Source organism: Blastomyces gilchristii (assembly GCF_000003855.2).
Source record: "Blastomyces gilchristii SLH14081 genomic scaffold supercont1.4, whole genome shotgun sequence".
In the NCBI taxonomy this organism is placed as follows: domain Eukaryota; kingdom Fungi; phylum Ascomycota; class Eurotiomycetes; order Onygenales; family Ajellomycetaceae; genus Blastomyces; species Blastomyces gilchristii.
Genome location: NW_003101679.1, coordinates 2,753,062 through 2,767,794, shown reverse-complemented (window position 1 = coordinate 2,767,794; position 14,733 = coordinate 2,753,062). Strand labels below are relative to the sequence as shown.

Genomic DNA, 14,733 nt, shown 5'->3' with positions numbered 1-14,733 from the left:
TTATTCACTTAATTTATAAAGTCATCTGCTTTCTTGACTGTAGTATCATTGTCAATATAAATAATCTTCGTAGTACAGTTAAATTGATATTTAATTCAATTGATAACTTGTCTAAGAGCTTTTCAGATTTCTGATTTTCAGATAGCTGTTATAGCTATATGAAAACAGAGATAATCACACATGAAATGTATGAGATTACACTCATCATTATAGCACTGTGTAGAGTCATGTGTGATATCAGTGTGTAGGCATTTAAATGATATTTGAGATCTAATGTGAAGATATCTAGATATTTGATTTTTTATATTAGATAGATGACAGAGTTTGTAAAGCTCAGTGATAAGCTCATTCACAGTGTCTTCTAGATTGATGATTTGAATGCCAGTTGCATTATTTATAAGCTTTTGAATGGTGATTTTCAATGAATGTTCTAATCTCTTATACTATGTAGACTGAGTAGCTATAGAGATCTTAGATTTTTGAGAAGATTTTATGTGTATTGACAGGTTGAAAGTATAATTTGTTGAAGTATGTAATGACAGATTAGAAGAAGAATTTGTAGAAGTTGAAGAATTTGAAGATATTATTTTTTCAGATATAGTAATGTTAGAAGTATATAATGTGATAGCTGCAGCAGCTATTATTATTATTGTTATTATTCTTCAATTATAGATGTATGCAGTCAGAGACTATGACATCTATCTGAGAACTTTTAGTTCTCAGAGTTTTTCCTATATCTGTAAAGTTAACTATTATACATTCATCAATTTCAGATATGTAAAATCAGAAAATTCCAGCTCAGAATACAAAAACTGTTTACAAATTGCAGTGTTTTAACATCTTCTGATACTTTGAAATCATTTGACAATATCATGACAAAGGAAAAGAGAACACAGTCTTAAAGAGAGACACATTAAATAGATAGATAGAAAGGAATTGAAAGAAAAAGATAAAGTAAAGAGAGACTGTAATAAAACAAATTATTAAAAGATAGTATATAGCTGTTTTAACAGACTATATCTGATTGATTTCCTCCTCTTCATATTCAGATATTTCTGAATTTAGTCAGTTTCTTGTAGCTGCTTGAGTTTCTGATAGAAAGTCTATTAAGTATTTAATTCCTGTCTCAGTTGAGAATAAGAATCTCATATTTAATTGATTTAAATCATACTTCTCTTTCAATCTGGCTCTGAGACTATTGTATAATGTACAGTGCATTACAATATACTCAGAATTCTCATTTGTATTGCAGAATGAGCATTCTATTGAGTCAAATCTATTATCAAATCTTTGTATATAAGATTTGAAATAGCCATGTTCTAGTTTCAGCTGTATTATAGATGAGAATATTTTCTTTTTACATTTAATTGAACAAGATTTTCACTTGGGTTTTATTTTAAATCTTGAATAATGTATACTCTTCTTTTGTTTCTGCCAGCTTTCATTTCACTTATCTAAACAAGATTCTTTTATTTTTCTCTTTATAAAAGACCAGAATATAATTTTTTGAATAGATCTGCTTAATTCTGCATTCTCTTTTACAGCTGAATCAGCCAATTCATTGTTATGAATATTCATATGAGCAGAAACTCAGTGTAGATGAATTATCAGCTTTGATATTCTTCTCTTTTGAATTTTCAAAACAGAGTTTAAGATCAGTTCAAGATTCATTTGATCATTATAAATCTGACTATTTCTAAGTCTTTTTAAAGCAGCTTGATTATCAGAGAATATTCATGTCTCTTTCAAACTATTTTCTCTTTTATGAGATTTTATTTCAATGAGTTTGAAAGCTTTTACTATTATAAATAGTTCAGCATCAAAGACTTCAGATTCACAGTCTAAATTTCAGAAATCTGAGATAAAATTAATATTATCTTCAGTATAAGCAATGTCTGTGTCTAATCTATTCAAATTCTCATTTTTTGAGTCATCTGAATAAATCAGAATAGAGTCTTTTATATTGATTGTAGAAATTCTCTTCAAATACTGTTCATATTCTTTCTCTTTAAATAGTTCTCTTATTTACAAGTCTATAAGAGATTCAAGCTTTTCTCTTCAGAGAGATAACTTCTCATGATCAACTTTTTCAATATTTAAAGAAGAAAATTAATTTTTAATCAGAGAATATAGTCTATACAGTTGAGAAGACATTTTCTTTGAAGAATTATTTTCATTTCAATTAAGAAATCTATTTTAATTCAGTTCATTTCCAGAGTTAATTGATGAAAATGAAGAAGAGACTCTTTTTCTGATTATATAATTTGAGCTCATCTTTATAACTCTCAGAGCATAGTTCATACAGGTCTTTTCAAATCTAATAGCAGAAGAAGGAATTGAAGCTTCAATTTTCATTGCTTTAATAGAAGATGATTTGAATACTTTCAGAATTCTTCTCAAGACTCTGTTTTACAGACTTTGAAAGAGTTCAGTGAAATTCTCTTAATTATTTTATCAAACTTGAACTCTATAATCAGCTACTGATATAATACAGACTATATATAACTATCTCATAGCCTGAAAGAATAGACCTCTCTCTGTATTTAATAGTCTGATTATGTTATTCAATAGTCTTTCTATCTTGACAGTTCTTTGTTGAATATGATATTTAAAATTCAACTTGAAGTTTAATCATACTTCTAATTATTTAACATTAACACTGAGTTTAATCTCTCTATTTAAAAGAGTTAGAGATAGTTCTTTCTCATTGAATCTAGAAAAGAAATGAATTAACTTAGTTTTATTCATATTAAATTGAATTTGATTGATATCTACTCTAACAAAGATTTTCTTTACAGCTTCTTCAATCACTTTCAAATTCTCTTTGATAGTTTTTGAGCTGTAGACTAGATCAATATTATCTACATAACTCAGAAATTGCACTATTCTCATATTTCTATTTTTGAATAGATATGCAGTGTATATTGAAAATAAAATGAGTGAGATTGAAGATTCTTATAGTACTTCTATTTTTATCTCAGTCTTATCTTATTTCATTTCATCAAAGAAAAGTTGTATAATTCTTTTAGATATAAAATAGTTAACTCATTTTATTAGATAAAGTGACAGTTTTAACATCTTCAAAGTCTGAATTAACTTTGACTTTGAAACATAATCAAATGCTTCTTTTATATCAATAAAAACTGCAGTTGAGACCAGATCTTCATGCTTTGCTATCTGAATATTATGAATAACTGAGAGAACAGTGTCAATTGCAGAACACTGTTTTCTATCTTTCATTTATTCACTGAATAACAGAGAATTACTGATAGAGCTTATAAAAGATAGTTAAGTAGCTATTTTCTTTTCTAAAATCTTTTCTAGACAGTTCAATAGAGATATTACTCTATATAATTTAAGAATTAAAGTTTTTCTATTAGATATTATAAGAATCACTTCAGTGACTTCTCTTCAGCATTCAGAATGATATTCATTTTTCAAGAGATTGAAAAAGAGCTCAAAATATTCATTCTTTAAGTAGAAGTATGTATTTTGAATAATTAAGTGATTAATTGAATCAGGTCCTGCAGCAGTTTTAACTGAACTTGAGAAGATAGCTGACTCTAATTCATCTTAAGTAAGATCAGATCATTCTCAGTCATTTTCATCAATATAGTTGAGAAGTGACATATTCTCTTTCTCTGAATCTGAATCTAATGAGTTTTGAAAGAGAGTTCTTATAAAAGCTTGACATTTTTTCTCAAAAGAGTTTACTGTATATGATTCATTCTGAAACTCAATTCTAAGATTGAAAGTTTTGCTACACTTCTTCTTTTAGTATAGTTAAAAGCTTTAAAAACTTTCTTTTCTTATGCTTTTTCAAGAAACTTATTTCAGCAGTCTGTTTTAGCTCTTTTAATATCTGAAAAATATTCATTTCTGACAGCTTTGAACTCTTTATCAGAAATTATATCATTCTTTCAATCTCTTCTAGCAGTAGTCAATTGTTTTCTTTTAGATGTAATATTCTCATTTCATCAAGATTTTAAATACTCAGAAGACTTTCTCTTTGAAATATTGTCTTTAACACTTACTAGAATAATAGATGTAATGAGCTTCACTCTATTCTCAAGCATTTCATTTGAGATATCTTGACCAGGATTTCAATATAGCTCACTCTGTCTTTCAGAGTTTAACAGTTTTATGCTTTCTTCAACTGCCTTTCAGTCAGCCTTTTCAAAGTTAAACTGATTAGAGAGAAGAGGATTTTCACTCATTTATTTCTCACTCAGTTCAATATCAAATTGAATAATCTCATAACCTGATTCTGATGTCTCATTTGAATCAATAAATCAGTTTACAAGTCTTTTTTTCATTAGATTTTGTAACATGAAGATTAGATCTATAATAGATTTCTGTTTCATATCTTTTCTAAAGAATGTTTGTTGATCAGACTTGTTAACTAAATCTATTGAATGCTTAAAGATTCATTCAATCAGATTATTAGCTCTTACTGCTCTTTTGCATTCTGAATTTCATCAGAGATGATGTGCATTGAAATCTTCTGTAATTATAGAGTTTCTTGATAAAGTTATGTTTAAAAATCCTCTATTAATTATTCAGATGTTATTATTTTTCTTCAATAACTTTTCATTATAGATATTTATAAGCTGTATAGTATTAAACTCATTTTCTTTATCTATAATATCACTCATCAGAATATCAGAGTCAGACATGATATCAAATCTTAGATTAAATTAATATCTTGATCTCTTTCTTCCATAGATCACTACTCTTGACTTTATCTCAGACTTTTGAGATATAAAGCAGTAGTAGCTTAAATGAGAAATGACATATTTTTGCTCAGTATCAAAATTCGGCTCCTGAAGCAGTATAAAATCAACTTTTTATTTAAATACAATTTGAAGATAAGAATAAATTGTAAGAAATCCCGCTCCTCGCGGATTCTTTACCTCTATTCCTATCTCTCGCGTAACCAATAGGGTTAGCGGCCCTTGGCTACACACAACTATATAGACTGGAGTTCACGAATACTATTCATAACTCAGCTTGAATACTATCATATATTTAATTTCTATATTTTATCTTTCTACTGCAAATACTTCTAGTAGTTAACAGTATATATCATGTCAAGCTGCAAATACCTGAATAATTGTCTATGAGCACTTATTCTTACATTTCAAGCTCTATCAGTCAGCAACTGCTCATTATAACTGAAAGAACTAGAAACTTACATGCTTCAATCTCTGCAAACTCTACTACAGACACTCAGAAGCAGTCATCTGAACCATGAATAGCTGTTATAAAAGAAGTCTCAGAGAACTTATTAATTACTCATAGAACATCATTCTCTGCATCTGTGACAGAGAAATTCTTCAAACTTATAAATAAATCAATCTCAGTGAAGAACATTCTTGAGCATCTCTTATAAGATCAAGCTATTTTTCTACAAGAAATGCTTACTATCTGTAAACATTTTTAAACTGAGTCTCTAGACATGATCTTCAGAGACATCTGCAAACTGAAAAGAAACTTTCTTAAGCTGTAATCACTTAAGATCACTTATTGAATCACAATCTATAAAAGCTTTTATGAGTTTGTATTTGAAATTGACTCACAAGCTCAGCTATGTGATATGAAAGATGAAGAAGCTGTCATCTATATAATGACAGATCTCTATTATACTGAAGTCAAGAACTGACTGAACTATCTAGAGAATGATTATAAGAGATTCTACTAATCTGTTCTCAAGATCTATCTAGAGAATAAGTTAAGAGACTCTGTGAGCTGAACAGAGAATATCTGAGCTGTAATCATCAATATTAGAAAAAGAGATGAGAAATCTGATGAAGACTACTCACAGCACTTCATAGAATTGTGATATGAATTAAGATCTGTGAAGACAGGGCTCTGAAATAAGACCTGAATAATGATATTCATAAAGAGACTGAATAAAGATATGCAGAACAAACTCATTGAGTAAGACTCTAAGTTCTTGACTCTGAAGAAACTGATGACTCTCATTCATCACTTACAGATTACTGTGAGAGTTACAGATCTGTAGAGAGTGAATCACTGATCAGCTCTGTGAGAATCAGAATAACAGAGAATAGATTTGTTAGAAAAAGATGATAAAACATAGAGAGATTTGTATCTGACTACTGAGCAGAGAGAGAGAGCTTCATAAGCTTCTGTAAACAGAGTATATAACAGAGAGATTAAGAAAAAGAGACTCTGCTTCATCTATTCTAAATCAGAACATCTTCATGCAAACTGTCTGAACAAATCAAAATAGAAATTTGAGAAGTTACAGACAGAGTCAGCAACAGTCTTCTTAAGAGTCTTGAAACTGACATCTGAATCTGTTACTTTCTCAATGAAAATACTTGCTTATAAAGAGAGACTGTATCACAGTGCTGCTATCTCATAAGCATGAGAAGTATTGATAAACTCAGAATCTCAGGTCACTGTAGTGTTTCTAAAACTCACAGAGTGAATGAGCTGAATAATGAAAACTAAGAATCTGCTCTTGTAATAAGCAGAGTATAAGAACTCAGACCTGAGAACTGAGAGACTTGTAAGAATCATCTTTGAATTGTAAGATCTCTCTAAAATCTGAAGAAGATTTACAGAAACTGTGATTATTGTAAACATCACAGATGACATGTACTTGAGACTTGTATGACTTTAAAGACATAATTCACACATAGCTGTCTGTAAGTCAGGTTTATACTTTCAATCAGTGTTGATAGACTCACTTATAAAGATAGAATCAGTTGATGCTATAGAGTTAATTAGAGAAGACAAGCTTATCTATATAATAACTTTATAAGTATCTGAGAATCTCACAGTCATGAAAACTGAGCTTCAGATATCAGAGAAATACTGAGATCTCACAGAGATATTCAGTTCAGTAAAGACAGCTGAGCTTTCTTCTCACTATGAGAAGAATCTGATAATAGATTTGATAGAAGAGCAGAAATCCTTCTGAGAATCAATCTATAAGCTCTCTTATTATGAGACAGAGGTCTTACAGGCCTATGTAAAGAAGAATCTGAAGAATGACTTTATCTGATCTTCACAGGCCTCTGTGAGAGTCTCTGTGATATTCATAAAGAAGAAGAATAAAGATCTCAGATTATGTATAGACTACTGTAATCTGAACTCTAAGACTATAAAGAGTCACTACTTTCTATCTCTAATTAAGAATGTGATTAATCATCTCATAGAAGCTGTCATATTCACATAATTAAATGTAATCAATATATATACATGACTGTGAATACAGTCTGAGAATGAATGAAAGACTGTCTTTAGAACTGCACTGAGATTATTTAAATATCTAGTGATGTCTTTTAATCTGACTAATGTCTCTGCAGTATTTCAGTCTTTCATTAATAAAACACTTCACACATATCTGAATATCTTCATGATAATATATCTGAATAATGTGATGATGTACTCTGCAAAGAAGGAAGAATACACTGAGTATGTATGAAGTGTGTTAAAGGTCTTAGATGAGACAGAACTGTATATTAAGCTTATAAAGTGCAACTTCAGTGTCTGTTAGATTAATTTCCTAGAATATGTAATCACTGCAGATAGTATTCAGATGAAATCTTCACAGATTGAGACTATTCTATCATAATCAGAGTTAACTAGTATTCATGAGATTCAGATCTTTCTGAGCTTTGTGAATTTCTATAGATGATTTATCTTTGTATTCATAAGAATCTTCTTGACTCTTACAGACATGCTGAAGAATGAAAATAAGAAGAAGTCATTCTATAAATGAAGAATTAAAAGATTGTTGAGAAGAAAGAACTGTAAGAACTTTCTTATCTCAGAAGCTTACAGAGTCTTTACAAGATTGAAATAGATATTTATAAATACAGTGATACTGTTTCACTTTAATCTCTTACTCTTAATCAGATTGAAGACAGATGTCTTCTTCTTTATAATTTCAGAAATAGTCTTACAACTACAGTTAAATGAGAACTGAGTTTCAGTAGTCTTTTTCTTACAGAAGATGCAATCTATGAAGATTAACTATAATATTTATAATCAGAAGCTTCTCACAACAGTGAAATTCTTTCATCACTGATATCACTACTTTGAGAGCCTTGTGACAGTGATTACTGTTAGAACTGATTATAATAGCTTATAATAGTTTACTTCAATCAAGAAACTCTCACAGCAGCAGATTCACTGAGCTCAGAGACTGAGTGAGTTCTGATTCAAGATAGAATATATCAAGAGAACTAAGAACTCAGCAGACAGACTCTCTCACAGACCAGACTATGTTAAGAAGATCAGAATGACAGATATAGAGAGACTAGAGAAGACAGAAAAGCTTCACAGAATACTCAGACTGAGTGTTATGAAGAGATTAACTGAAGAGTCTCTCAATACTCTGTAAGAGAAGAGAGAAGAGAGAGAAGAGAAGTCTGTACAACTACTTCTTATAACACTGAGAGTCAACACTCTGAGAATCTCTATGAGAATTCTTGAAGAGAGTATCTATAATCTGAAGAGTTTACAGACTTTAAGAAGCACTGCAGAAGACCTGATGTAAGAGAAAACAGAGTATAAGTCTTTATAAAATCTTCTATTCAGATTATATGAACTGCAACTGAAGAATGAATATACTTAGTATATTCAGAAACTGCTCACAGCAGAGATCAATTCTGCAGAGATAAAGAATTGAAGAGACTTAAATAATCTCTTATAAAGAGAGAGCTGAATTTATATATCTATAAATAAGTTTCTACATATAGAACTTATTAAAAGATATTATGACTCTTCTCTAGTGAGTCATTTTACAGACATTAGAACTTATGAGTTACTTATAAGAAAATACTTCTGACTGAAGATACAAGAACTTATGAAGAAGATAGTGAATTCTTATACTATTTATTAGAATTTGTAGATAGTGTAGTTCAGATTATATAAAGAACTTACTTCTCTACTCATTCTACAGAAACCTTGAGAATAGCTAGAAATGAATATTCTTATAAGCCTCTCTGAAAGCAAGAACATATATAATGCCTATTTTGACAGTGTGCTGATGATAGTGAATTACTTCATCAAGATAACATACTTTATACTCACTTACAAGAACTTGAAGTCAAAGAATTTGACTTATATCTTTATTCACAATGTGATCTGATTGTATGAATTGTCTATAAACATTGTCTCAGATAGAGAATTAATCTTTATAGAAGAGTTCTAATCTGATCTGATAACTATACTGAAGATCTTGTAAGATTTAAGCATGACTTTTCATTAACAGACAGATGATCAGATAGAACATCTAATAAGTATATTAAAACAGTATCTACAGTACTTTGTTAATTATAATCAGAATGACTGAGTGCATTGATTATTACTTATAAAGTTTATATATAATAACTCAAAGTATGTCAGTATAGATAAAACTCTCTTTGAGATACTCACTGAGACTTATTCATGAATAATCTTAATAAACTCATAAGAGTACACTATAGAGTGTGATGATGTCTGTGAACAGACTGAGAGAATTCAGAAGATCTGAGAGAAAGTCTGTGAATTTCTGAGAAAGACTTAAGAGTATTAGAAGAGATACTATGACTTCAAGTATATTATAAAGAGTTTCAAGAAAGATAATAAAGTCTGACTGAGTTTAGAAAACATCATTATGTAGAGATCTAGTAAGAAGCTGAATCTCTTACAGATAGAGTCTTGTAAGATTATGAAGAAAGTTAGTTTACAGTTCTATAGATTGAAACTATTATCTGAGTTACAAATATACAATGTTTTTCATGTCTCTTTACTTTATAAATATAAGGAATTCTCAGAAGAGAATTCTATGACTTATCACTCTATCTACAAAGCACTAGAGAGTGAAAGAGAATATCAGATTAAAGAGATTATTGACTTAGAGAAGTGAGATTATGAGCTCTGATGCAAGATTCAGTGATAAGAGTATTCTGATAAGATGAATGAGTTCACTTGATAATCATCTGAATAGATAAGATATCTGCAGAAGCTGAGACATGACTTTCATACTATGAATTCTAATAAGTCAGAATAATACAGTCTTCACTAAGAATCTGATTATAACAAAGACATTAACACTGTCATTTATAAGCTCTAGTTTATAAGATAATAAGTTTCTACTGAGATGAACAGTCTGCAGTGTATGTAAGAAAAGAAGAAATCATACTGTTATTAAAGTTAAAAAATAAGAAATAAAAACAAGACTGTGAACATAATATAGAGATTAACAAAGAAAAAACAAAGAAAACTCAAACTCATATTCTTAATACTTATGATACTTAATTTCTTCACAACTACTAATTTTTCTCTTTAAAGAAGCAGAGAGTATTATATCTGCAGTACAGATAATTATTGCATTTGATGTAAAGACTGTTAGAAATGCACAGACTTCAGAGAAGTCAGATATCAGAGTATACACAGTTGTAGCAGAATCTTAAGAACTGACTGTCTGCACATGTGATTAGATATCTCTCATGAAGCTGTGTTCACTTTCTCAGTTATACTGAAGTATTCAGTCTGAAAACAATTGAGATACAGAGAGAGAACTTATCTGTTCAGATCAACTCTCATCATAAATTCATGATATTTGCATTGTCTTGATTATCTAGATTTTACAGATACTCAGAGACTTATCTCTTATTAACAATGAGATTGTGGAAATGCACTGCAGTGTGAGAATCATTGATAGAGAATCTAGACATATTCATATATATCTAGTCAGAGATTGTGCAGGCAGAGGGAAGATGATCATAGGCCTGCAGAGCCGCAGGAGACACTGACAACACTGAGAGCTTTATAAGAACTATCAGCTAGAATCTGTAAGAAATTACTTGTGAGAAGACTTACAGCAAAGAGAGAAACTGCACTGCTTAAAGCCAGAGACTGGCCTGAAAGAGGCATGAGATTGACTGCTGGCCTGAAGATCAGATGTAGTGACAGAGTGAGAGAGAATGAAGACACTATTATAAGTGATGATATCTCTGCTTCATCAGCTGATAAAAAGTGATCAGAGAAGTTATAAGAACACTTATAAGAAGCTCAGTGATGATCAGACATTGTTTGTAAAGATATTAAAATTGAAAAATTTTTATTCTTGAGAAGTTCTTAAATCAATATACAGACATTGTTAGAAACACTCTCTCTCTGTCATCTGAATAAAAACACTTCATGAATGAATGAGAATACTCACAGTTTATAAAGAAGAGAGCTGTTACAGAAAAAGAAAAAAGAAGATGAGATTCTGTAAACAGATCTGAGATATTTATACTACTCTAGAGAGATTTACTTACACTGTGAGTAATTCTGCAGAACAGTCAGATCACTCTAGTAAATAAGAGTGATTATGAATCACAGATCTGAATCTTTCTATATGACTATAAAGAGTGATTGAAGACTGTGAATATCTTGATTCTATAATTCTACAGAGTTAGTGAAAGAATGAAAAATTTCTCACAATTCTACAGTGTTAAAGAACAATTATTATTATTATTATTCTTCAATTATAGATGTATGCAGTCAGAGACTATGACATCTACCTGAGAACTTTAGTTCTCAGGGTTTTTTCTATGTCTGTAAAGTTAACTATTATACATTCATCAATTTCAGATATGCAAAATCAGAAAATTCCAGCTCAGAATACAAAAACTGTTTACAAATTGCAGTGTTTTAACATCTTTTGATACTTTGAAACCATTTGACAATATCATGACAAAAGAAAAGAGAAAAAGAACACAGTCTCAAAGATAGACACATTAAATAGATAAATAGAAAGAAAATGAAAGGAAAAGATAAAGAAAAAGATAAAGTAAAGAGAGACTATAACAAAACAAATTATTAAAAGAGAGTGTATAGCTGTTTTAACAGACTAAATCTGATTGATTTCCTCCTCTTCATATTCAGATAATTCTGAATTTAGTCATTTTCTTGTAGCTGCTTGAGTTTCTGATAGAAAGTCTATTAAGTATTTAATTCCTGTCTTAGTTGAGAATAAGAATCTCATATTTAATTGATTTAGATCATACTTCTCTTTCAATCTGGCTCTGAGACTATTGTATAATGCACAGTGCATTATAATATGCTCAGAATTCTCATTTGTATTGCAGAATGAGCATTCTATTGAGTCAAATCTATCATCAAATCTTTGTATATAAGATTTGAAATAGCCATGTCCTAGTTTCAGCTGTATTATAGATGAGAATATTTTCTTTTTACATTTAATTGAACAAGATTTTCACTTGGGTTTTGTTTCAAATCTTGAATGATGTATACTCTTCTTTTGTTTCTGCCAGCTTTCATTCCACTTGTCTAAACAAGATTCTTTTATTTTTCTCTTTATAAAAGACCAGGACACAATTTTTTGAATAGATCTGCTTAATTCTGCACCCTTTTTTGCAGCTGAATCAGCCAATTCATTGTCATGAATATTCATATGAGCAGGAACCCAGTGCAGATGAATTATGTAAGAAATCCCGCTCCTCGCGGATTCTTTACCCCTATTCCTATCTCTCATGTAACCAATAGGGCTAGCGGCCCTTGGCTACACACAACTATATAGACTGGAGTTCGCGAATACTATTTGCAACTCAGCTTAAATACTATTATACACTTGATCCCTACATTTATCTTTCTACTGTGAACACTTCTAGTAGTTAACAGTACATATCACATCAAGCTGCAAACACCTGAATAATCACCGTGAGCACTTATTCTTACATTTCAAGCTCAGTCAGTCAGCAACCGCCTGTTATGACTGAAAGAACTAGAAACTTGTATGCTTCAACCCCTGCAAACCCTACTGCAGGCACCCAGAAGCAGTCACTCGAATCATGGATAACCTCCATGAAAGAAGTTCCAGAGAACTTACCAATCACTTGCAGGACACCATTCTCTGCATCTGTGACAGAGGAACCCTCTGAACTCATGAATGAACCAATCTCAGTGAAGAACATTCTTGAGCATCTCCTGTGAGATTAAGCTATTTTTCTACAAGAAATGCTTACTGCCTGCAAACACTCTCAAACTGAGTCTCTAGACATGATCTTCAGAGACACTCATGAACTGAAAAGAAACTTTCTCAAGCTGTGACCACTTAAGGCCATCTATCAAATCACAATCTATAAAAGCTTTTGCAAGTTTGCATTTGAAATTGACTTGCAAGCCTGGCTGTGTGACATGAAAGATGAAGAAGCTGTCACCTATGTAATGACAGGCCTCTATTACACTGAAGTCAAGGACTGGCTGAATCATCTAGAGAATGATCATGAGAGATCTTGATAGTCTGTTCTCAAGACCTATCTAGAGAACAAGTTGAGAGACTCTGCAAGCTGAACAGAGAACACCTGAACTGTGATCATCAACATTAGGAAAAGAGGTGAGAAATCTGATAAAGACTACTCACAGTGCTTCATGGAATTGTGATGTGAATTGAAACCTGTGGAAACAGGGCCCTGGAACAAGACCTGAATAATGATGTTTATGAAGAGACTGGATAAAGACATGCAGAACAAGCTCATTGAGCAAGACTCTAAGCTCTTGACTCTGGAGAAACTGATGACTCTCATCCATCACTTGCAGATCACTGTGAGAGTCACAGACTCACAGAGAGTGAATCATTGACCAGCTCTGCAAGAGCCAGAACAACAGAGAACAGGTTTGTCAGAAAAAGATGACAAGACACAGAGAGATTCACATCTGACTGCTGAGCAGAAAGAGAGAGCTTCACAAGCTTCTGTAAACAGAGTACACAACAGAGAGATCAAGAAAAAGAAACTCTGCTTCATCTGTTCTAAATCAGAACATCTTCACACAAACTGTCTGAACAAATCAAAATAGAAATTTGAAGAGTCATGGACAGAGTCAGTAACAGCCTTCTTAAGGGCCTTGAAGCTGACATCTGAATCTGTTACTTTCTCAATGAAAATGCTTGCTTGTGAGAAGAGACTGCACTGCAGTGCTGCTGCCCTGCAAGCATGAGAAGCATTAATGAACTCAGGATCCCAGATCACTGTGATGTCTCTAAAGCTCATGAAGTGAATGAGCTGGAAGATGAAGACTGAGAACCTGCTCTTACAATAAGCAGGGTGTGAGAACTCAGACCTGAGAACTGAGAGACTTGTGAGGGTCATCTTTGAATTGCAAGATCTCTCTGAAATCTGGAGAAGATTTGCAGAAACTGTGATTATCACAGACATCACAGATGACATGTATTTGAGACTTGCATGACTTCAAAGACACAATCTGCACATAGCTGTCTGTGAGTCAGGTTTATACTTTCAATCAGTGTTGACAGACTCACTTATGAAGATAGAAGCAGTTGATGCTGCAGAGTTGATTAGAGAAGACAAGCTCATCTATATAATGACTTTATAAGTGTCTGAGAATCTCACAGTCATGGAAACTGAGCTTCAGATATCAGAGAAATACTGAGATCTCATAGAGATATTCAGCTCAGCTAAGACAGCTGAGCTTTCTTCTCACTGTGAGAAGAATCTGATAATAGATTTGATAGAAGAACAGAAACTCTTCTGAGAATCAATCTATAAGCTCTCTCATTATGAGACAGAGGCCTTGCAGATCTATGTGAAGAAGAATCTGAAGAATGACTTCATCTGATCTTCACAGGCCTCTGCGGGAGCCCCTGTGATGTTCATAAAGAAGAAGAATAAAGATCTCAGATTGTGTGTAGACTACTGTGACCTGAACTTCAAGATAATAAAGAGCTGCTACTCTCTGTCT

General features: G+C 31.5%; 1 protein-coding gene across 1 annotated transcript; it reads right to left on the bottom strand.

The window, feature by feature from the left end:
• Positions 1–13,799: 13,799 nt before the first annotated feature.
• On the bottom strand, positions 13,800–14,123 carry BDBG_16686 (uncharacterized protein; the record flags this gene model as incomplete). Its single annotated transcript, XM_031724580.1, has 1 exon — positions 13,800–14,123. One exon carries the CDS (start codon positions 14,121–14,123, stop codon positions 13,800–13,802), a length of 324 nt encoding a protein of 107 aa, XP_031577377.1.
• Between the last annotated feature and the right edge of the window lie 610 nt (positions 14,124–14,733).